Source organism: Barbus barbus, assembly GCF_936440315.1.
Source record: "Barbus barbus genome assembly, chromosome: 6".
NCBI lineage: Eukaryota > Metazoa > Chordata > Actinopteri > Cypriniformes > Cyprinidae > Barbus > Barbus barbus.
The window spans coordinates 39,559,913-39,582,076 of NC_136734.1; the positions used below are offsets into that span (position 1 = coordinate 39,559,913).

A 22,164-nucleotide genomic window follows, 5' to 3' on the forward strand; every position below is an offset into this window, starting at 1 on the left:
GGCAAGTGTGTAAAGTGACAGAGCTGATCTGATTTATGGATGCGACCTGTCCGGGCTGTTCTCCCCCCTTTACCCTCGCTGCTCTGTAATCATAGTGTTTGGAACAACTTCACTTCAGTGCCGTATATCAACTGTCCATGTGTGTTTTGTAAACATAGCTGAACATTTTATTTTGCCCCCATTAAAGTAACCTATAATTATTTTCACAGATAATTAATATCTCTTTTTGCAGTATTTACAGCTTTTCCATCTGTAGCCTTGAAGTAAAAAAAAAAGGATGTCAGGTCATTTGACAGCAGGGCGGAGTTTGCTCGCAGTTAATTGGCAGAGCTAATCAAAGCGGTTGATGAACTTTTATCCAAAATGACTTACAAATGAGGACAATGGAAGCAATCAAAACCAACAAAAGAGCAATGATATGCAAGTGCTATAACAAGTCTCAGTTAGCTTAACGCACTACACATAGCAAGGTTTTTTTTTATTATATAATAAATGAAAAGAAAACGGATAGAATAGAGCAAGCTAGTGTTAGTTTTATTTATTTATTTATTTTTAAGAATAGAATTAGAATAGAGACCGCTAGAGTTAGAGGGTCAAATAAAGATTGTAGAGATGTGTTTTTAACCGTTTCTTGGCTAAGGACTCAGCTGCTGGGATTGAGTTGGGCAGGTCATTCCACCAGGAGGCATCATTTAATTTAAGAGTCTGTGAAAGTGATTTTTTTTGCCTCTTTGGGATGGCAAAATAAAGCAATGTACACTTGCAGAACGCATGCTTCTAGAGGCACATAAGTCTGAAGTAATGAATTAGTAATGAATAAAAGGGTGCAGAGCCAGTGGTGGTTTTGTAGGCAAATATTAATGCCTTGAATTTTATGCGAGCAGCTATTGGTAGCCAGTGCAAATTGATAAACAGAGGTGTGACATGCATTCTTTTCGGTTCATTAAAAATTAATCTTGATGCCGCGTTCTGGATTAATTGTAAAGGTTTGATAGAACTGGCTGGAAGACCTGCCAAGAGAGCATTGCAATAGCCCAGCCTGGACAGAACAAGAGCTTGAACAAGGAGTTGTGAAGTATCGAAAGAAAGGACCTGATCTTCTTGATGGTGAATAAAGCAAATCTGCAGGACCGGGCAGTTTTAGCAATGTGGTCTGAGAAAGTCAGCTGATCATCAATCACAACTCCAAGGTTTCTGGCTGTTTTCTGGAGTTATGGTTGATGTGCCTAGCTGGAAGGTGAAATTGTGATGAAGTGATGGGTTTGTTGAAACCACAAGCAGTTCTGTCTTGGCAAGGTTGAGTTGAAGGTGATGGTCCTTCATCCAGCAAGAAATGTCTGTTAGACAAGCTGAGATGCGAGCAGCTATCATCGGATCATCAGGATGGAATGAAAGGTAGAGTTGAGTGTCATCAGCATAGCAGTGATATGAAAAGCCATGTTTCTGAATGACAGAACCTAGTGATGCCATGTAGACAGAGAAGAGAAGAGAAGAGAAGAGAAGAGAAGAGAAGAGAAGAGAAGAGAAGAGAAGAGAAGAGAAGAGAAGAGAAGAGAAGAGGTCCAACAACTGAGCCCTGAAGCACCCCAGTCGTTAATGTTGCGACTTAGATACCTAACCTCTCCAAGAGAACCTTGAAGGACCAGATAGATAGATAGATGGATGGATGGATGGATGGATGGATGGATGGATGGATGGATGGATGGATGGATGGATGGATGGATGGATGGATGGATGGATGGATGGATGGATGGATGGATGGATGGATGGATGGATGGATGGATTGATATTGATATTGATATTGATATTGATATTGATAGATATTGATATTGATAGATGGATTGATAGAGAGAGAGATAAAGAGATATATAAAAAGATAGATATACTGTAGATATATATAGATGGATGTAGATAGATAGATGTACAATAATAAAGAAAACATGTAGATAGAATAGATAAAGCCAGTGTTAGAGGATATTTTTTAAAGAAAACAAGCAGTTAGAAAACGAATAGAGGGTTCCAGTGTTTGAGGGTCTAGTTCTTTTTTATATATATAAAACAAATAGATAAAATAGAATTAGAATAGAGAGTGCCAAGGTAGAGGGTCAAATAAAGATGTGTTTTTAGCTGTTTGTTGAAGATGACTAAAGACTGCTGGGATTGAGTTGGGCAGGTCATTCCAGCAGGAGGGAACATTTAATCTTAAAGTCTGTGAAAGGGATTCTGTGCCTCTTTGAGATGCACAATAATGTGCTGTTCACTCTCAGAACTACTGACGTCTAACAGTGAATCGCTCTGCGCTGTTGTCTTTCATTTGCCCAGATGAGGAGATCTGTTACTGTCACGCTCGAGTTCAGAGCGACCCGTCTACACAGATGAGGAGCCCAGCGTGAACGTGTTGAGAGTCTTCGCTCGGTGTGGCACACTTGGCCCAGTCACTTCCCCAGCGGCTCTAACACATGCTCGCTCCCGGTGTCAATCAATCATGAGGCAGTTGTCTTGTTATCCTCACGATCCCTGCTGGTGCAGACTGCCGTTTCCTCAACCTCACACACACACACACACACACACAGACGATCGCGCTCTTCTCTTTGAACGCGTCTCCTCCATCAAGTTGCCAGTAAAACTGACAACAGATTTATTTTCTTTCTTTAAGCGCTTTGTGTTGGACTGTTGGAACAGATTAAATGCCATATTAAGTAATGTTTTCTTTTGGGTTTGGCTTGAGTGTCGTTTGGCACTTTTTGACTTTTTCCCTGTTTTGGTTGTGATAGAGCCCTGTGGCTTCTGATTGGTTGGAAAATTGTGAAAAGCATCTCAGTCTGTACTTTTAGATTAGAGGTACATAAGATATTGGTAATGTTATTGGCTGATATTGATATTAGCGTGTGTGTGTGTGTGTGTGTGTGTGTGTGTGTGTGTGTGTGGCCTATTCAGTTTTGTTAGTTAAAATTATTAAAAATATTTTTTATTGAAAAAACAAACAAATATTAGCTGAATAAAATAAATATAAATATATTAATAAAATAAAATATAAATTGTGGTTGACACTTAAAATAAAATAGAAACCTTGCCTTGACAAATAACTGAGATAAAATATTTGAAAGTATGTTAAAGTACTGTAATACTGAAATTAAAATAAAGCTAAATAGAAACATTTTTTAAAAAGTAATAAATATGACAGAAACACACATAATTGGTAAATGTAAACTAAAATGAATACTGAAGATATAGAAGCTAATTGAATATGTTAATAATTAATACTAAAATATTACTGCAGTCGATTTTGGATATTTAATTATTTACATTGTTTTTTAAATTTTAGTACACTCACAATTAATATTTAATACATTAAGAATTTATTTACACTGTTTAATATAACCTTTTGATAATCACCACTATCTCAAAGCTTTAATTTTTACAGATTGATTGATTGAATGTTCACAGAATAGTTTAGACTGAATCATTCATCAACTCTAATATGAAAATAGTTATCATCCTATCTCTATTGGTCAGTTTTAGAATAGTTTCTTCCTTATTTAACATGCACTTTAATTATTCAAATTGCCAGATTAAAGCACTGATTTGTTGTTGCTGTTTTTGTGTAATTAATGTTTTTTTAAGATAAATTTATAAATGCTTTAATCATACTGAAATTGCACAAATCCATTGCAAATTTAAAAATATTGATAATGGGGTATGTCTATATTACTGCTTATTACTGCTTATTAATACTTAGTAAAGTAGTTGTTAAGTTTAAGAATTGGGTAGGATTAAGGATTTAGAATAAGACATTAATATGCTTTTTAAGTAATGATAAACAGCCAATATCCCAATAATATTTATGCTAATAACCAACAAGTAAATAGTGAGAATTGGACACTAAAGTGTTAACAGTATTTTTATTAACTCACCAAAGTATTTAAAGTGAGAAGGGTACATTAAAAAAATGCATTTTAAGGTAAGACTTTAAATTTTGTTGTTAAATCCACTATTGTATTGTTTATACATATTCTACAGTCTATACTCTATTAAATTACAAGTATTAAGTTATATCTATACAGTATTAAGTTCAATTACATAAGTAACTGTATTTAAATTACTGAAAAAATAAGAGTAATCCCTTACTTTTTCAAGGGAAAAGTAATTAAATTACAGTAACTAATTGCTTAGTAATTAGTTACACCCAACACTGATTATATATATATATATATATATATATATATATATATATATATATATATATATATATATATATATATATATATATATATATATATATATATATATATATATATATATATATATATATATATATATTTATAATATAAATTGTGTATATAAATATATACATGTACATATTTTCAAAATATATGCTGTATTTATTTATACATAATAAATAAACAAAGCACACATATGTGACCCTGGACCACAAAACTAGTCGTAAAGGTCAATTTTTCGAAATGGACATTTATACATCATCTGAGAGCTGAATAAACAATCTTTCCATTGATGTATGGTTTGTTATGGTAGGACAATATTTGGCTGAGATACAACTATTTGAAAATCTGGAATCTGAGGGAGCAAAAAAATCCAAATATTGAGAAAATCTCCTTTAAAGTTGTTCAAATTAAGTTCTTAGCAATGCATATTACTAATCAGAGATTAAGTTTTGATATATTTACAGTAGGAAATTTACAAAATATCTTCATGGAACATGATCTTTACTTAATATCCTAATGATTTTTGGCATAAAATAAAAATCAATAATTTTGACCCATACAATGTATTTTTGGCTATAAATATACCCCAGCGGCTTAGGACCGCTTTTGTGCTCCGGTCAGATATGATCTAAACAAAAACTTTTAATCATGATTAATTGTTTGACATCACTAATTTAATTACTTGGGACAAAAAAAACCACTTTAGCCTGATTATAACTGCATTTGTAAAGATTGAACGAGGACTGGTGTTGGTGAGAAGGAAATGTTCCTGTGCCAGATATCCATCAAACTGTGCTCATCTCCACCAGCTCTGCTCCGTAAGCGTCTCAGAGCCTGGCCTCTTTGGGTTCATCATTACAGCCCCGTAAACCGCTTTCGCTTTCATCAGTGTGTTGCATGTTCTAGTAACCCTGTCGTACATCTGTTGGCTCTTGTTCTAGGTGTAGCTTACATACACGCCACCCACAGTCCTTCACACGACTCGACCTAGAGGAGCTCCTCTCTCCTGGTCTTCCTTTGAAGGCCCCCCGGAGATGCTGTGCCGGGATCAATTCTGCGGTTTCCCGCTCAGCGGGGCTTTTCTGGTGCATGGCGACTTGTTGCCATCCAGTGGAACGCCGCTGTTCTGTTGTGGCTTCAGTCTGGAGCATCCATCTGAAGCAGCTGTTGGGATGATGAATCTTTCCCTGAAGCCCGAGTCCTAATCCGGCTAAAGCGCCCTCTTGTAGACCAGCCATGGAGGATATAATGAATTAGGTGTCTACCCAGGGTTCCGTGACCCTTGACCTGTGACATCATCAATCAGGGAGCACCTACACTTAACTGAAGTGCAGGGGCCAGAGGGCAACAGACGGTAATGCTTAACAACTGTCTCTGAGGCTTGGGGATTGATTTCCAGTTGTTTTATTTTTTATTTCACCCTAATCCACTCCGGTGATGTGTTTACGTGGCGTTCGCTGTTCAAGGGATATTTTGTTTAAGCGCACCGGGAAAAATAAATATACCGTGCGAAGAGAGGACGACCTTTATAAGAGGGGGAAAAATTAGTGCCGACTTTTCGGGCCTTACACATATGGAAAGAATTTTTCCCTCGCCAGATTTGCCTGTACCCGGTACACTAACGTTGCCCGAGGGCAGATGATTTGTCATTTCTCATCCTTCTGTAGGTAAAACCCAAAACGAGAACAAAACAAAGCGACTGTACGCCTGAGTCAGGCATCGTGCATGTTTTTTTTTTTTTTATAATTTTTTGTTGTTGTGTGTTTTAATGATCACCAAGGCTGCATTTATTTGATCACAAATACAGGCAAAACAGTGTTTTTTTTAATTTTTCAAATGTAATTTGTTTCCAGTGTAGGGTTATGATAAAATTAAAACCATTAAAAAAATCATTACTTGAAATAAAATATAAAAAAGTGTTATTTCAGCTAGTTGCGAAGGCAACATATCTCATTTAATTTTGTATAATTTGATGTATCATCTAAAACTGTAACAACTCAAAAACTAAAACAACTAAAACTGTTATAAAAATAATACGAATTTTAATATTGTCTCAGGGATATTAAAATATCAAAGCTGTATTTTCAGCATCATTACTCCAGTCTTCAGTGTCACATGATCCTTCAGAAATCATACTAATAAGCTGATTTGCTGCTCGGAGGAATCATTTATTATTATTATTATCAATGTTGAGCTGCTCAATATTATTGTGGAAACTGTGGTAATTTGAAAGTTCAAAGAACAGCATTTATTTGACAGATATTTTTTGTAACATTATAAAGGTCTGTACTTTCAAATTTCAGTAAATTTTATGCATCCTCTGACTAAAACTATTTTTTTTTAAGTAAACCTACTGACCCTAAACATTTGAATGGTTATTTATCTTACAATGCAGCTTGTTTGTAATAAGAAACCCCAATAATTGTGTGCTATATAAAAAGCTTTTTTATTGTAGTTGATATTTGCATGCACACTACAGTGTAAATCAAGTCTGGTAAATGGCAACACTGTGTTGTCACATGCACAAGCAGATGAATGATCTCCTGGAGAAGGTGTGTGTGTTGTGTATCTGAGAAGGAGAGGGCTGAGAAAGGAGGGGAAGGACACCTCTGTTGTAAATCTTGTTGTGTAGACAGCACGCCTGCAGCTCTGTTCTGAGTTATGAGACTGTAGGCTTTTATCAGCTCTCTCGTTCTGCTTTTATCCGCTAAACTGATTTATGAGACAGCCTACTGCGTGTAGCCGTGTAGCTCGAGCGCTTCTCCTTGCAGATAATGAGCGGGGAAACTCGGAGGTGCTGTAAATCTGAGCAAACAAACAAGCACACGCACCTGAGCTGTCGCTTTTTTTATGAGGTTAAGTGAAAAAAGGTCACAGAAGGTAAACGCAGAGTCGGAGGTCACACTGATTGTGGCAGTATAAAGTGACCACAGGCTCTGGATTAAGGATTATAATGGCATGTTAAAGCAGTTATGAGTGTTATATGCAAATATGGGGCTTTTCTGTTTTGTGGTTTGCAGATATTTGTCTGCTTGTCTATTCAATCTATTCTATTCATATCTATTCATTCACTCTGCAGCTGTAGTGAAGGGCTGGGTGATATATCCAAAAACAATTATTAAAATATTTGATGTGTCTCTTTATCTTTATGGATTTGTTCTAAAATTAGTAAAAACTATGTATTTTTATTTATATTTAATTGTTTAACTTGTATACACATACATATATATTTATATATCTGTATGTTTCATATATAGTTTAGATATATTTCCATATATAGTTTTTCATAGATTTTTTGCTTTATATATAATAGTATATTATACAGTATATATTTGTATTTATATTAATTTATTTTTACAATTTCATATATGTATGTATAAATGCCTCATACACACACACACACACGCATATATACATATATACATATATATATATATATATATATATATATATATATATATATATATATATATATATATATATATATATATACATACATATATAATATTTTTTTTATCTGCCAGCGCTGTTGTAGTGAAGTCTACAGTGAAGTGTGCTGTGATTGGCTGAAGGCAGCATCTGATGATTAATGCTGTGGTTCATCAGAGCACGAGCAGACTGATAACCTCTGATAAACACTGCTGCCATATGCTTCTGTTCATCTGTTCTTTTCCTCTCTCTTCCTAACCCTTCACTATTTCTACATTCCTGTTTTCCATGGTCTTTTATCTGTTTGTTTGTCTCTCTGTAGGCAGATTCTGGTCCGGTTCTGTGTGCCGGTTATGAGGACGGCTCTCTGGTGTTATGGGATGTTTCTCATCGCCGTCCATACAGCTGTCTGAAGGCACATCCTGAGCCAGTCATGTGTCTAGACGTTGATGTATGCAAGCAGAAAGGCATCTCAGGGTCTTCAGAGAAGATCCTCCAATCCTGGACACTTGACAAGCAGCAAAACCTTCAGGTGAGGTCACATGTGAAAGTAACGACCACATTGAAGTTCTACCATCATAATGCATTTTCATTACTGAAAACTTTTTTTAATTAAGAGAAAAATGTTTGTGTTTATAATCTTTTAATGTATTATCTAGCTCGCTATGCCTCTAAAGCAACTTTCCTATTTGGCTGCCATCACCTTGGCCTTGTGTGTTAATGGCTAATAGCATTAATATTAACCAATACCCAAATATTAATTTATGCATTGTTTTATGATACAGCCTTTCTACAAACTTGCCGGTAGAAAATTATAGGGCTGCATGATTAAATTTAAGTAATAGTGCAATTATCAAATTACGCAAGCTTTAATTTTTATTAAATACATTGCAATTTTTTCAGAAAAATCAGTTTGATTTTTTTATTTTTTTCTCCCCAAATCACGCAGCACTAAATGCATTGATTTAGAACAGTAATAATTGCAAATTGCATTAAATGTGAAAAAAAAAAAAAAAAAAAGAAGCGTTACCATTGGGATACATTGAGATGCTCACAAAGGTGAACTTGAGCCTTTAAACTCCATTCAAAAAACCTCCTCAAACTTTGCTGCCTTCAATATTTTTGAAGTGGATATTTAACTGCAAAGTCACATTCTGATATAGAGCACCCACCTTTCACAATCCAGTCAATTTCAGTTCCATGTTATGAATATTTATGAAACTTCACATTATGGAAGTGACGATGTAGTTCTGACGTTTCTCTGTTTTCTGTGTGCAAGAAGCAAGGGTGCCAGACGTTTGGTGTTAGCTATTTTTGACCATAGTAATATTAGTCACTAGAGATGTTTTTATTATTGTTCATAGAGAACGAGCATGTAATATCAGTGTACCAATAACCTGTCGAATTAGTAACTGGTTGCTCAGTTAAAAAATAATTGGAAAATGTAAAAAAAAATTGGCATTTAAGAGGAGTTGAGGAGTGTTTCACAGCGGTGTGTACGTGGCCATGTAGACACACACCACCTGACACACTTGGAAAGTATTTGGCTAGGATATAAAGTTTCCTCAGGTCTGTTGGATAATAAATCAGTCTCTTTTACTTTAGATTGGCAACTCTCAGCTGCACTGTGATGTCATACTGTAGTTCAAAGCCAGATTTTGCCTCTAGATGAAAACATCTCTTCTCCCACAATACCGTGCACATACAAATGCTTTTGTATTTATATTTATACAGCATTCTTAAAAAATGAGCATGCACCAGAGCCATGCTTTATCTTGCATAACACTTTACTCGTCTGAAAGCTAATGCCTCATTAGCAGCCATATTCTCTGCTGATTTCAGGTCTTACAGATTCAATATTTCATAAGCGGCGAGAAATCTGTGTGAAATGGCTCTGATATACAACACTCCAGTCCTGTGCGCGGATTGTTATTCTTTCCAGCGCCTTTTACACATGAATGGATGAATTTGAAATATTCACAAACCTTCCTCCCTATTTTGTCTTGCATGCAAACTGTATCTGCAGTAATAAGCGTTTATAGGAGCTGTATCGACAGTTCGGTTTATTTTGCACGTCAAAAAAAAATTGATTTAAAATGTAATTCTTGGCGGAAAGGGCTTGAAAATAAAAGAGCAGCTCGGAAAAGGAGTCAGCGGGGGCTTTTAAATTACCCTGAAGTGCAGCGCAGTGTGACGTCCAGACAGCCGCTGTGAGCTCTTCCCACAGACGTATTTTTGTGTGGCGGTAGAGCTGGGGTATCTGCCGCTTGACGAACGACCCGCGAGAGGTAATAAAAACATCAAAACCTCGCAGGCTGCTAACCAAACAAAAAACACATCTGCAATAAAAGGAACAGTAGTTCACAGTGGGAGGCTCTACGAAAGGCTGAGGAGCGATGAAGCAACATGACCTTAACCTGCTGTGGAGAACGCTAAAAAGCACCGTTAATTTTATTTATTTTTTATTAATTTAAGTTGTTTTAGTCATACACTACAATTTTTTAAAGAAGTCACCAAGCCTGCATATATTTGATCCAAAGTACAGCAAAAACAGTAAAATTTTGACATTTTTACTTTTTAAAATTACTGCTTTCTATTTGAATATATTTTAAAATGTAATTTATTTCTTTGATTTCACAGCTGAATTTTTAGCATCATTACTCCAGTCACATGATACTTCAGAAATCGTTCTAATATGCTGATTTGCTGCTCAAAAAAACATTCATTATTATTGTTGAAAACGGCGAAGTAGGATTTTTTTCAGGTCTCTTTGATGAATCGAAAGTTCACATTTATCTGAAACATAATTATAAATGTCTTTATCATCACTTTTGATCAATTTAAAACATCCTTGCTAAATAAAAGTATTAATTTATATCATTTCTTTCCCCCCAAAAAAAATAAAAATGAAACTGACTCCAAGCTTTTGAATGGTATAGTGGTGTATAATGTTACAAGAGCTTTTATTTCAGATAAACGCTGATGGGATCATTGTATTCATCAAAGAATCCTGCAAAAAATGTACTCAACTGTTTTAAATATTGATAATAATAATAAATGTTTCTTAAACAGTAAATCAGTATATTTGAATAATTTCTGAAGGATCATGTGACCGTGAAGACTGGAGTAATGATGCTGAAAATACAGCTTTGCTCACAGAAATAAATTACATTTTAAAATAAATTCAAATAGAAAGCAGTTATTTTAAATAGTAAAAATATTTCACAATATTACTGCTTGTTGCTGTATTTTGGATCAAAGAAATGCAGGCTTGGTGAGCAGAAGAGACTTCTTTAAAAAACATAATTTAAACAATAACCTTCCTTTTTATGTTTTGTTTCTTCAAAAACATTTTAGTACATTAATGATGTCTTGTATTGTTATTTTTGTCTTATTTCTTGCAACAGTAAATATGGTCATGATGTGCATTTTTGTCTCACTTTTGTTTTTATTATGAAATGGAAAAAAGAAAATTGTCAGCCGTTTTAATGATGAGATTAACACTTTCGACGCTTTGCTGAAAGACCGTCAGCAGTCTGTAGACTGAAGAAAAGCAAGCGGCTCTTATCAAGCACAGATAAGCATTGATTGGCCCGGGGCGCTCATGGATATGATAGCCGTGTTGGTGGAATTGAGCAGCCCCATCTGTCACAGGCTTGACTAAGAGTGATTACGCTTGCGTATCGCTTTGCATGTGTGATCGCAGCGGGTTGTGTAATGGTAAAAAGCAAGACGTTTGTTGATCAAGATTTGGCTATGGGTGGTTAGCCTCGCTCCTGACTCTTGACAGATGTGGACGGACAAGATTTTAGAGGGTGAGGCTATATGTGTGTAAAGATTAGTGTAAATCAAGCATGGCTGTCTTTGCATGCTGTTGGAGACGTGCTGACAGCACTCACAGGTGCATCTCCACATCTCTTCACTTTTAGTCCCTACATTCCTACCGCCCTTCTCAATTAAACGGCCCTCCCTTCTACTATCGCACCAGACTCTGTGCTTCAGGTATCCAGCGTCTGTCAGCACTCGACTGGACGGATCAGGCTGCCCTGTCAAGGGGTGTTCTGGAATGAGGAAGCTGGATGCTTTATACATTCCTTCACTGTCATCAATAATATTAGGCATTGATTTCAATTTTTCAGTGCTGTTGTGCTAAAGAAATTTTTTTAACTTGGTGCAATGCTCAAAATCGAGAACTGCGGGATTGAAAAAATGCATAATTCGAAAGGGGTGTGTCGGAAAATGCAAGCACATCCTTCATCTGTACTGGACTGTCAGGGTCAAGTGGACAAGTGATGATAACTGGTTTCAGTGATCAGTGTGAGGTCAGAAGAGCCTGCCAAGTCCATGCCGGAGAGAGCAACATATTGCGCTTTGAACATCCTGTTAGTTGCTGCCAGAAATTGATCGCACTTAGCTTTTTAATTGGCAACCCACTCGCTGCGCACTTATCTCATTGCATTGCTTTCAAAAAATGATTTCTGACTTTTGAATTTTTTTGTAGGCCAACTTAGAAGTTAGCATCACCGTGGTTCCCTTGACAAAAAGCCAATAGGATTTTTCCATTGACCTGAATAATAAAAAAAGATAAGCTCTGTGACCAACAGATGTTTATAGTTATGTTTTGTTCCTCAGGATAATCTTTACAATTGAACACAACGTTTTAAAGCCTAAATGCAATCACTAGAAGTGAAATTAAATTCAATGCAAGTTTTGTGGAAAGCACTTTTCACGATACAAATCATTGCAAAGCAGCTTTACAGAAAATGTTAACTTTCTACATTATATTTAGGAGTAGGTTATTAGTGGTGACTATGTTCAAGACACGTGAAAGCTTAAAACATCACAATTTGGGTGATGTTTTTGGTTACACTTTATTTTAAGGTCCAATTCTCGCTATTAAGAAATTATTAACTATTACTTTTGCCTCAAACTCTTAATTTGCCGTTTATATAGTTAGTAAGGTACACTACCGGTCAAAAGCTTTTGAACAGTAACATTTTTCATGTTTTTGAAAGAAGTCTCTTCTGCTCACCAAGCCTGCATTTATTTGATCCAAAGTACAGCAAAACGGTAATATTTTGAAATATTTGTACTAGTTAAAGTAACTGTTTTCTATTGGAATATATTTTAAAATGTAATTTATTCCTGTGATTTTAAAGCTGAATTTTTAGCATCATTACTCCAGTCCCATGATCCTTCAGATATTATTCTGATATTCTGATTTGCTGCTCAAAAAACATTTATTATTATTATTATTGTTGTTGAAAACAGCTGAGTAGAATTTGTTCCATGTGTTTTTTTTTTCAGAAGAAAAGCATTTATCTAAAATAGAAATCTTTTGTAACATTATAAATGTCTTTATAATCACTTTTGATCAGTATAAAGCATCATTGCTAAATGGAAATATTACCCCCCCCCCCCCCCCCCCCCCAAAAAAAAAAAAATTTAAAATAAAAATACTGACTCCAAGCTTCTGAATGGTATAGTATTATTTCAGACAAATTCAGATATTTGGATCTTGGATCAAAGAATCCTGAAAAAAAAATAAAAAATACAAAACGGTTTTAAATATTGATGATGATAATCTTTAAAAATGTTACTTGAACAGCAAATCAGCATATTAGAATGATTTCTGAAAGATCATGTGCCGCTGAAGACTGGAGTAATGATGATGATCTCAAGTTTAAGAATATCAAGCTTGTAATAACAGATGGAACCACAAATGCAAAAGTGCAACTTATTTTCAATTTCAGGACTCCTTCAGTTGGCACTCCGTTAGCTTTTGTGTAGTATAACCAAGTAAACTGATTATCTTCCAGTCCACCGTTGGGCCTAAGGTGAGTTTTGAGGTTTGTTTTCGGTTACTCGCCGACAGAACAAGCATATGTGTGTACGTTGCGTGCACAGATGACCGTTTGCTATGTATCCCCCATCAGGAATCAATAGCCCAATGGAGAAATGAAGGATAGTTCATAAAGACTGACCTCTTTGATGTCTTCAAGTTCATTGTAGAGGATGTGGACCCATGGAGAATGGATTCCATAAATGAAAGCTAATAACCATTCTCAAACCCTAAAGGCTGTGTTTGAAATGAATGCTTCCATATTGCACTCGAACGAGATCCAATATGGGATAGACACCATTGAAATGAAGCATTTGTGTGGAAAAGCAATTGCCAGATGTGCTAATTTAGCAAGACTTTTGAATTAAACACAGCCTGTAATGTTAAATCTCCAAACTTCTGTTTTAAAACACCCTGAAAGAGTGAAAGCTGTAGGAAAATTCAGTTCATATGATTATTTTAAAAAAAAAAGTGTGGCGATCTGTAAATCAGCCTTTTCTAATGGTTATATCTCCATACAGGCCTCGCTTTATAAACACCCATTTACCTTTTTTATCGCTTTGCTGTGACCTCTTAATTAAATTAATGTATTTTCCTGACACAAACTATGGGAAGCATAACAAACACAGATAGACACATTAACCCATCATTATCAGCTCTGTAATATGGACCAGATGGGCCTTTAGCTCAGGCATACCAACCTCGGCTCGGAGCGATTCATCTTTACGCTGTCCCTCTTGGCTGCAGCATGCAAACCAGTCTCTCTCTTTCTCTTTGTGGGAAAGTTTCTGCTCGCAGGTGATATCATTGCCATGCACCAGAATTTTGATTTGGACTATGATGCAAAGTGATTTCAGAAACGAGCAATGCTTGTTTTTCCTCCTCTGTTAAAGAATAATGTTAGGGACGGTGCATTCTTCTATCCGCTTGGGTCAGGAATACCTGGCTGGCTTATATCTTCCACATGCAGGAGTGACTGGCTCTGATTTTCCAGGCAGAAACAGGAGCACGCCGACAAATTCTTCACTGTCTTCTCCCGCATGAGAGCCATTAGTCTCTCAGGACACCGCTTATGAAGTCAATTTTACGCTGTCCAGTTCGATTCCAGCTTTGGGACCAGATGCCTCCTGTGGAGAAACGGCACACACACACACACACGAGCTTAGTACACATGTGCGCTTTTCTCCAGGAAATACCTCTAGCACGTCCTCAAAGGAGAGATGATGAGCTCTCGGTAATACTTTATAATACGTCACATTGTTGCCCATTACTGAGATTTATCTGGTCTCCTGGCCGCCGTAGATCACAGAGAGCAAAGGAAGGTAATCTTTAGCCTCGTGCTGTTGACCAGGCCTTTCAATGCAAATGTAATTCACCAGAGACTGTTAAAACAACAAGGCCTTCACAAACAAAGCAGTCCTTGCTCTGACAAAGGTAACCCTTAAGTCTAATTCTCCAATCCAAATAGCGTTTTGCTAGTGATTAAATGATGATTGAGGCGCACTGATTTTCTCTGCCAGGTTCAACAGCTATTTAGCCGTTCATTTGCAGCTCAATCATCAGATCAGCCTGAAGGTGGCTGGTGGGGAATTGCTCTCGCTCTATGGCCTGGTCTTTTTATGGATTTAAATTAGCTCTCGCTCAGGTCATTAAACAACAAGCTCATTTGTTTCTGGTAAATAGTTTACACGTCGTGCATTTAAATGGTAATACTTTCTAGCTGCCTGAGATGAGTAAGCACGTATGGTGACTTGCCCCGATTCGTTTCAATTCAAGTTTATTTGTATTGCGCTTTTCATAGTTAGTAAGGTACACTCCCAGTTAAAAGCTTTTAACAGTAAGATTTTTCAAGTCTCTTCTGCTCACCAAGCCTGCATTTATTTGAGCCAAAGTACAGCAAAAACAGTAAAATTTTGAAATATTTGTACTATTTAAAATAACTGTTTTCTATTGGAATATATTTTAAAATGTAATTTATTCCTGTGATTTCAAAGCTGAATTTTTAGCATCATTACTCCAGTCCCATGATCCTTCAGAAATCGTTCTAATATTCTGATTTGCTGCTCAAACAACATTTATTAGTATTATTATATTGAAAACGGCTGAGTAGAATTTTTTTTTTCAGGTTTCTTTGATGAATAGAAAGTTCAGAAAAAAAGCATTTATCTGAAATAGAAATATTTTGTAACATTATAAATGTCTTTATCATCAATTTAAAGCATCCTTGCAAAATAAAAGAATTAATTTCTATCATTTCTTTCCCAGTTGCCATGATTAATTTCAATTCAAGTTTATTTGTATTGCGCTTTTCACGATACAAATCATTGCAAAGCAGCTTTACAGAAAATGTTACGTTTCTATTTTAAAGTTTCATTATATTTAGTAGTAGCTTATCAGTGGTGATTGTCAAGTTGATGAAGAAATGTACAGTAAAATTCATGCAGTTAATGACATGTAATCAAACAGACGTTGAACACTAACTGCAATGATTATATGTTGCGATTAAACTTTTATAGCAAAATTAAACTTATAGCGAAACGTTTAGTTTCGCATCTGATATTCAATTTGCGCCCTTGCATAGGGATTCTGACAGGGCCGCTTGTTAATTAAAGTCCTGCATTTGTCTATCGTGGCTCATTTGGATTGATGTGTGACTTGTGTTTCCTTACAGATGCACGACTCTGTTCAGATGACCAATCCTGGGGTCTCCCAGCTGTGTATTCGTGCCGATGGAAAGATCCTCGCTACGGCGGGATGGGACGACAACATCAGAGTGTTCGGCTGGAAGAAACTGAAGCCGCTGGCTGTTCTGCAACATCATACTGACATGGTGAATAGTGTGGCCTTCTCAGACCATCAGGACCCCCCACAGAGACTTTTGGCCGCGGGGTCCAAGGACCAGCGGATCAGTGTGTGGTCTATATATAGCGAAAGTTGAGTTTGAAAGACAGAGGCCCACTTTACCTTTTCCTTCAAACTGATTATTGCAAATTACTCTGACTTTACTTACATTCAAGAACGTGGTGTTAATGTATTTTCTTTGAATGAAAGCGCATAAATTAGTACCTGACTGCCATTTTGAGGCGGAGCTACAACATAACCGTATATTTTATTTTATTTTTGTATAAGGACTTGAGATCTTGTATTGGCATACAAGGTGTAACACAGCTGTAAATGAATGAAAACGTCCTGCAAAGTTTTAAATCTGAAAGTGCACCGTGTATAAAGTTATTCTCAAAAAAAAGTCGACTCTGAATCATTGAAACGAGTCGTTCTTAAAACGAATCCCAAGCCGTTTCTTGTTGACGTCAAAATGAAACATTAGCATATTACCCGCCCACCTGTTGCGTGTGCAGACCTGGGAAAACTTGAAAGTCAGAATTGCGAAATATAAACTCACAGTTGCAAAAAAGAAAGGTCAGAATTGTGAGATAAAAAGGTTCTGTTTTTTTTGTTTTTTTAAATGAATAATTTGAATGACCTTTGGTTCTGTTAACGATTTTCGATTGAATGACTCTTACGGACTTTAAACAAAACCGCATGGCCAGTGTAGTTTGTGGTTTATATATAGCCAATGTTGAGTTTGAAAGACACTTTACCATTTCCTTTAAACTGATTGTCGCAAATTACTGACTTTATTTACGTACTTGAACTTGGTGCTAATATATTTTCTTTAAATGAAAGCACCTAAATTAGTGGCTGGCTGCCATTCGGAGGTGGAGCTACAGCTTGGTCTCATTTAGAAAGACGTTGCCGTTACTTACGTGTCCAAATGAATGCATTCTTATTGGTGAAAACAAAAAAGCAGCTAATATAAACACACTCCATCACCGTGTTTGGTTGCAGTTTACCACAATGGCTGATAATTATTGAAACGTGTTTTATTGTCAAAGGCAGAGCTTAAACCGTCCGCTCCGATCTGTTTGCGTTTCCCTAGGCTGATGTGCTTCAGTAGGTGTGTATTTGCTCTTGAAGTCGCACCTGAGCAGTAAAGTAATCCAGCGCTGTTTTTCCAAATCTGCCTCCGAGTTTAAGATTGGCCTCTGGACTGAACTGCATACATCACGCAGGGTTAATCACAAGGACTCGGCTCCGCAGACAGGCCTGTTTGTTAGAAAGATTCATTGAGCAGGATTCGTTTCGTTCTTCCCTTTAAGCACATGAGCTGATGAAGGCGGCTCTTTTTTCAGCCTAAAGACAAGGCTGACCTCTGTGTTCAGATGTGGCTAAAAGACAAACTAGTTATTTTTGCATTTATTGCTCTGCGAATACAACGTGGTTCACTCACCAGAGTACTTTGTTTTCTTTTTGTACTCTCTTTTTTTACATTAGGAAAACCGATATCTAATGTTGTTTACACTATATTTCTAAATAAGATTCTTTAGTAGGAATGGGAACCAAGAACCAATTCTTATTCAGAACCAGTTCCATGATTTTACAGATGTTTTGTTTCGCTTTTGGTTTTATGATTTTAGAATGTCTGACCTTTATGAACCGATTCAGAATCCTCCAAGATGTTCTCTCTGCCAAAACTCTTTATCTCTGAAGCATGTTTTATTAGATTGTGAGAGAACTTTTTTTTTAGTCAGTTAACAGAGTTTAACCGAGTTAAGCCAGATATAGTTTTAGAGTTTTTAAAAGCCTAATATAATTTGTTTACTGTTGTCCTTTTGCATTATTGACACTATTGTCCTATTTGATACAGTAAAGCTGCTTGGACACAATCTATTTTGTTAAAAGCGCTAGATAAATAAGAGTGACTTGACTTGTTATAATTTTTTCTCGCCATGAAAATAGCCACAGAAGATGGCATGGCCTTAAACACAAACAAACAAACAAATAATGAACAGATTATTTTGGTGAATCATATAATAAACCATGACCAGTGTTTTTTTTTATTCCCTAATGAATGACTCTTTAATGTTTTGCTATTGAAAAACAAAGTAAAAAAAAAAAATCCTTGTTGAAATCTAAAATAATTGAATAATTTAGAAGCTTTGGCCACTTTCTTCCAAATGTTGCTTCCTCAAAAGTATTAAAATAATCATTAGTGGAACTGTTAAGCAACTGGAATCGTGAATCTGAACCAGAATCATTAGTCATTTCGATTCTAATCACAATTCTTAAACTTCAATAAAGATTCAGACCAAACCTGTTGAGTTTCAAATTCAGGCAACAAACATAATGTTTTATTTTTTAATAACTCGACCTGATTATCGAAAACAGACATTAGTTGACTAACATGCAAAGAGTAGATTTTTTTTGTCAGCGTATGCGGTAATAATAGCCATCCTTGGTACTGAGCTAAATGGGATTTCAAACTTCAAATGGCCCACAGCCGTTCTGCCCCATAAAGCCCGTGTCTCTGGGGACAAACCCAGACTGGAATATCTCATCAGACGGTACAGGAAGCTCTGGGAACTTGGAGGCCATCCTTTTAAAGGAAAAACAACAGCGGGCGAGTCGCCGGCCGGAGAGGAAGACAAAACAGTTCATTTCACAGTCCGCCTGGTCATTAGCCTTCTCCTTGTCATCATGTACCTTTGTCCATGACCTCTGTAGAGCTCGTCCGATTGGTAATCACTTCCTACTTTTATAGACTTGGTGGGGGGGCACAACAAAGCCATGCCAGGGGTCCCTTCCGTCCGTTCGGTGAATATGCACGTATTGCTGGAGATTTCAGCTTATACCTCCCAAGTCAATAATAGCTCACTTAAGCAGTCAGTATAAGCAGAACCTCGACACGGGCCACTGACAAAAACCTGCGGCTCCCTGAACAACAGACACACGCCTGTCTATTGCACCAGGGGTCAGAGGTCACCTGACCAGCTTAAACAAACCCCTAGTCGCCCACAATAGACTCTGCATGGCATGTCTGGGTAAGACTGGATGAATAGATGTTAGTTTTTGGAAACAAACAATAATCCCAGGTAATCACAGTCTGAGGAAATGGCCCTTTGAATGAGAGAAACCCAACACTGGCTGTGTTATAGTAAATTATTTATATGTTGGCAAGCTCAGTCAGAATGAAACTCTTTCTGTTGTCTGAGATAAGCATGCAGGTGATTTGTTTTCATTTGCTGGGCTGACAAATGGAACACACATTCGCTGAAAAACGCAGGAGTAAATGTGAAACACGTGCATGGCTGTAGGTAAACATCTTTACAGGGTTGGTCCACCTTAAGTTTCTTTTTTTCTTTTTCTTTTTTTTTTTTCAAGCGCTGTCTTTGGACTTGCCAAGCCAGAGAAATGTACACAAAGATAGGCTTGTCACAACAGATGTTCCAGATGTGACCCTGTGTCAGATGATTACCACTTCTTTTTCTTAACCATACAGTGTCTGATAAGAAATGTCCAAGTGAGTTACAGGCTTTCAGCATGCACTGGTGTATAAAAAATATTTATACAAAAAAATTAATATAAAAAGTGTTTGTTTTTGTGTTTTTACTGATGTATCTCAGTTGATTCATTGCCTCACTTTGTACACACACGAGAGTCAGACATGGCAGGAGACATAGAGGTACAGTTAACTGAAAAACTAGGTCAACATTATTTTGGCATAATGCAATATAGGTCGTTATTGTATCACTCTTTTATTTGTCCGCTGTCTCTCGGATGCTGAGAGTCCTTGCGCTAGAAAAGGTTGAAAACAAGAAGGTGGATTGTTTTTCGCTTTAGGAATTTTATATTGGCTATGTTTTCATAAGTTGTTCATAACTTCAGTAATATTGTTTAATACTCAATACCGTAGACCTATAAAGTGTCGCTTTTATTTCCCGCGTTAAGAGATCGATCAGTAGTTTTAATTCGATAATAATATCCATTTAAACTCTGACTTTGCATGGAAATAGGCTATTATTGTCAGGGTTTCAAAATAATAATGAAAAATTAATATAAAAATGGACTCATCCAGTTAATTGAGATGTTGGATTTAAGTTAAAAAAATTAACAAAAGCCTATTTTTTTATTAAAATGTATTATTATTATTGTACACGTTAACGCATTGCCGTTTAATTATTGCATACAATTTAACGTTTCTTTTTTAAAGGAATTATATTAGGACCTAATTTATCTTGAACGATACATTTTAATATTTTTTTTTATTCGTTCATTTAATATCAATCGTTGACTTTGTAACATTGTAATGCAGAACACATAATTACGCGCGCGCGCGTGTGTGTGTGTGTGTGTGTGTGTGTGTGTGTTCGAAGCGCAGGTATTTCCTCTGAGATCAAACTGTGTTTTCATGCTGAACTTCTCACGCATCATGTTCGACTTCAAAGACGGATACAATTTTCGGTGCATTCGAGCATTTTTAGAAGCGGTCATTGTTGGAAACAGCCGTCAGTCATCATTCATGGCTGCAGGTACACAGGCGGCCCCTCTCATCAAGGCGAAGCGCTAGCAGAGAAAACACAGATGGGTAGACCCCTGACGGAAGAGCCATGGGTCCGGGTGTCCCGGCCTTCCTGATGGGCCAAACTCATTACCTCTAGCCGGGAACAGCTCACGCGAAGGGCCTCCCAATCCTCCAAACGCGCTCTTCCGGACCCAAATGTACTAAAGCAGGGAAATAACATGCGCTTCACTTGACAATGGACGAACTGTTAAAAGATTTAATTACAAAGCATGAATATAAACGGGCTATATATGAAAAAATAGGCTATCTTTGTGATTAGGCCTACGTGTTTTTAAGCAAGTGCTATAAAATATTTTGATAGGCTATTATCTTGCAATTCAACACGCACAATGTATTTGTTCGTTTTAAAAAGGGTGTCAGAACATTATTTATTTATTTTTAATCGGCTGTGTGTTTTACGATTTAAATTTAATTCAGCCAGAATAGAAATACATTTATAATGGCATTAATAATTATTTTGGCAGCATATTTAGCATGCATAAAATGCGTAAAATAATGAAATCTTCGTTTGTGTTTTATGTTGTTTTTTTATTGCCTTTTTTCACAGTTTTTCAGTTTTAATAACTAATGCAGAGCATTTTGAAATGTCTGCATTTCAGGCGTTGCTCGTCCCGGTGCATTTACCACAAACAAAAAATTATACGACCAATTAGTCGTCGCTCAAATGGCTGGAAACATTGTTTAACCTTTGATACTTCAGAAAGTCGTTAGCTGTCAGAGGTCAAATGGTGTGCAAGCGTTTCTTTCCTCTACCATGGGATTCATTGGGAAACAGCACACGCAGCCAAACGCGCATAATCTGTTTCAATAACGCCTCACTTTCATTTACAGTGAGTTACATAAATCTATAACCTACTTATTTTGTGCATTTCATTTCTTTTTGTAAGTGCACAGTAAGTATTAAGTCTTCTTGTTATCCATCATGTTAAATCGTGTTTAATATGGACACTGAACTTTCTCTCCAGTTCTTTTTTATTATTATTATTATTCGTTTTGTAGCCTGAGTCTGTGTATAATTTGCATAGTTTGAATGAGCACATTGGCTTTGGCCAAAATAAATAAATAATAAAAAAGTAAACTTATATTAAATATATATAATTTAGTAGTATTCAGCCATTTCTTTTCCATTAATCAGTCATGTGTTTTTGTTTTTTTGTTTTGTTTTTTAGGTTGAAATAGGCCCAAACTGATAATATCACAATTCTCTATTTGAAAATGCATCAATAATGTCTTTCCAAATCAAACATATT

At 36.3% G+C, this 22,164-nt stretch overlaps 1 protein-coding gene across 3 annotated transcripts in view; it reads left to right on the plus strand.

Annotated features, from left to right (window-relative positions):
- Positions 1–18,428, plus strand: part of LOC306871161 (guanine nucleotide-binding protein subunit beta-like protein 1) — a 35,635-nt gene extending 17,207 nt beyond the window's left edge. For 2 of the 3 annotated variants that reach the window (XM_079418889.1, XM_079418888.1), the window contains exons 6-7: positions 7,975–8,184; positions 16,166–16,730. In XM_079418889.1, coding sequence (XP_079275015.1) covers positions 7,975–8,184; positions 16,166–16,432 — 477 coding nt within the window. In that variant the 3' untranslated portion in view covers positions 16,433–16,730. Of the gene's footprint in view, positions 1–7,974; positions 8,185–16,165 lie in introns of all 3 variants that reach the window. The other variant, XM_079418887.1, reaches the window with a different exon arrangement.
- Positions 18,429–22,164: the final 3,736 nt, after the last annotated feature.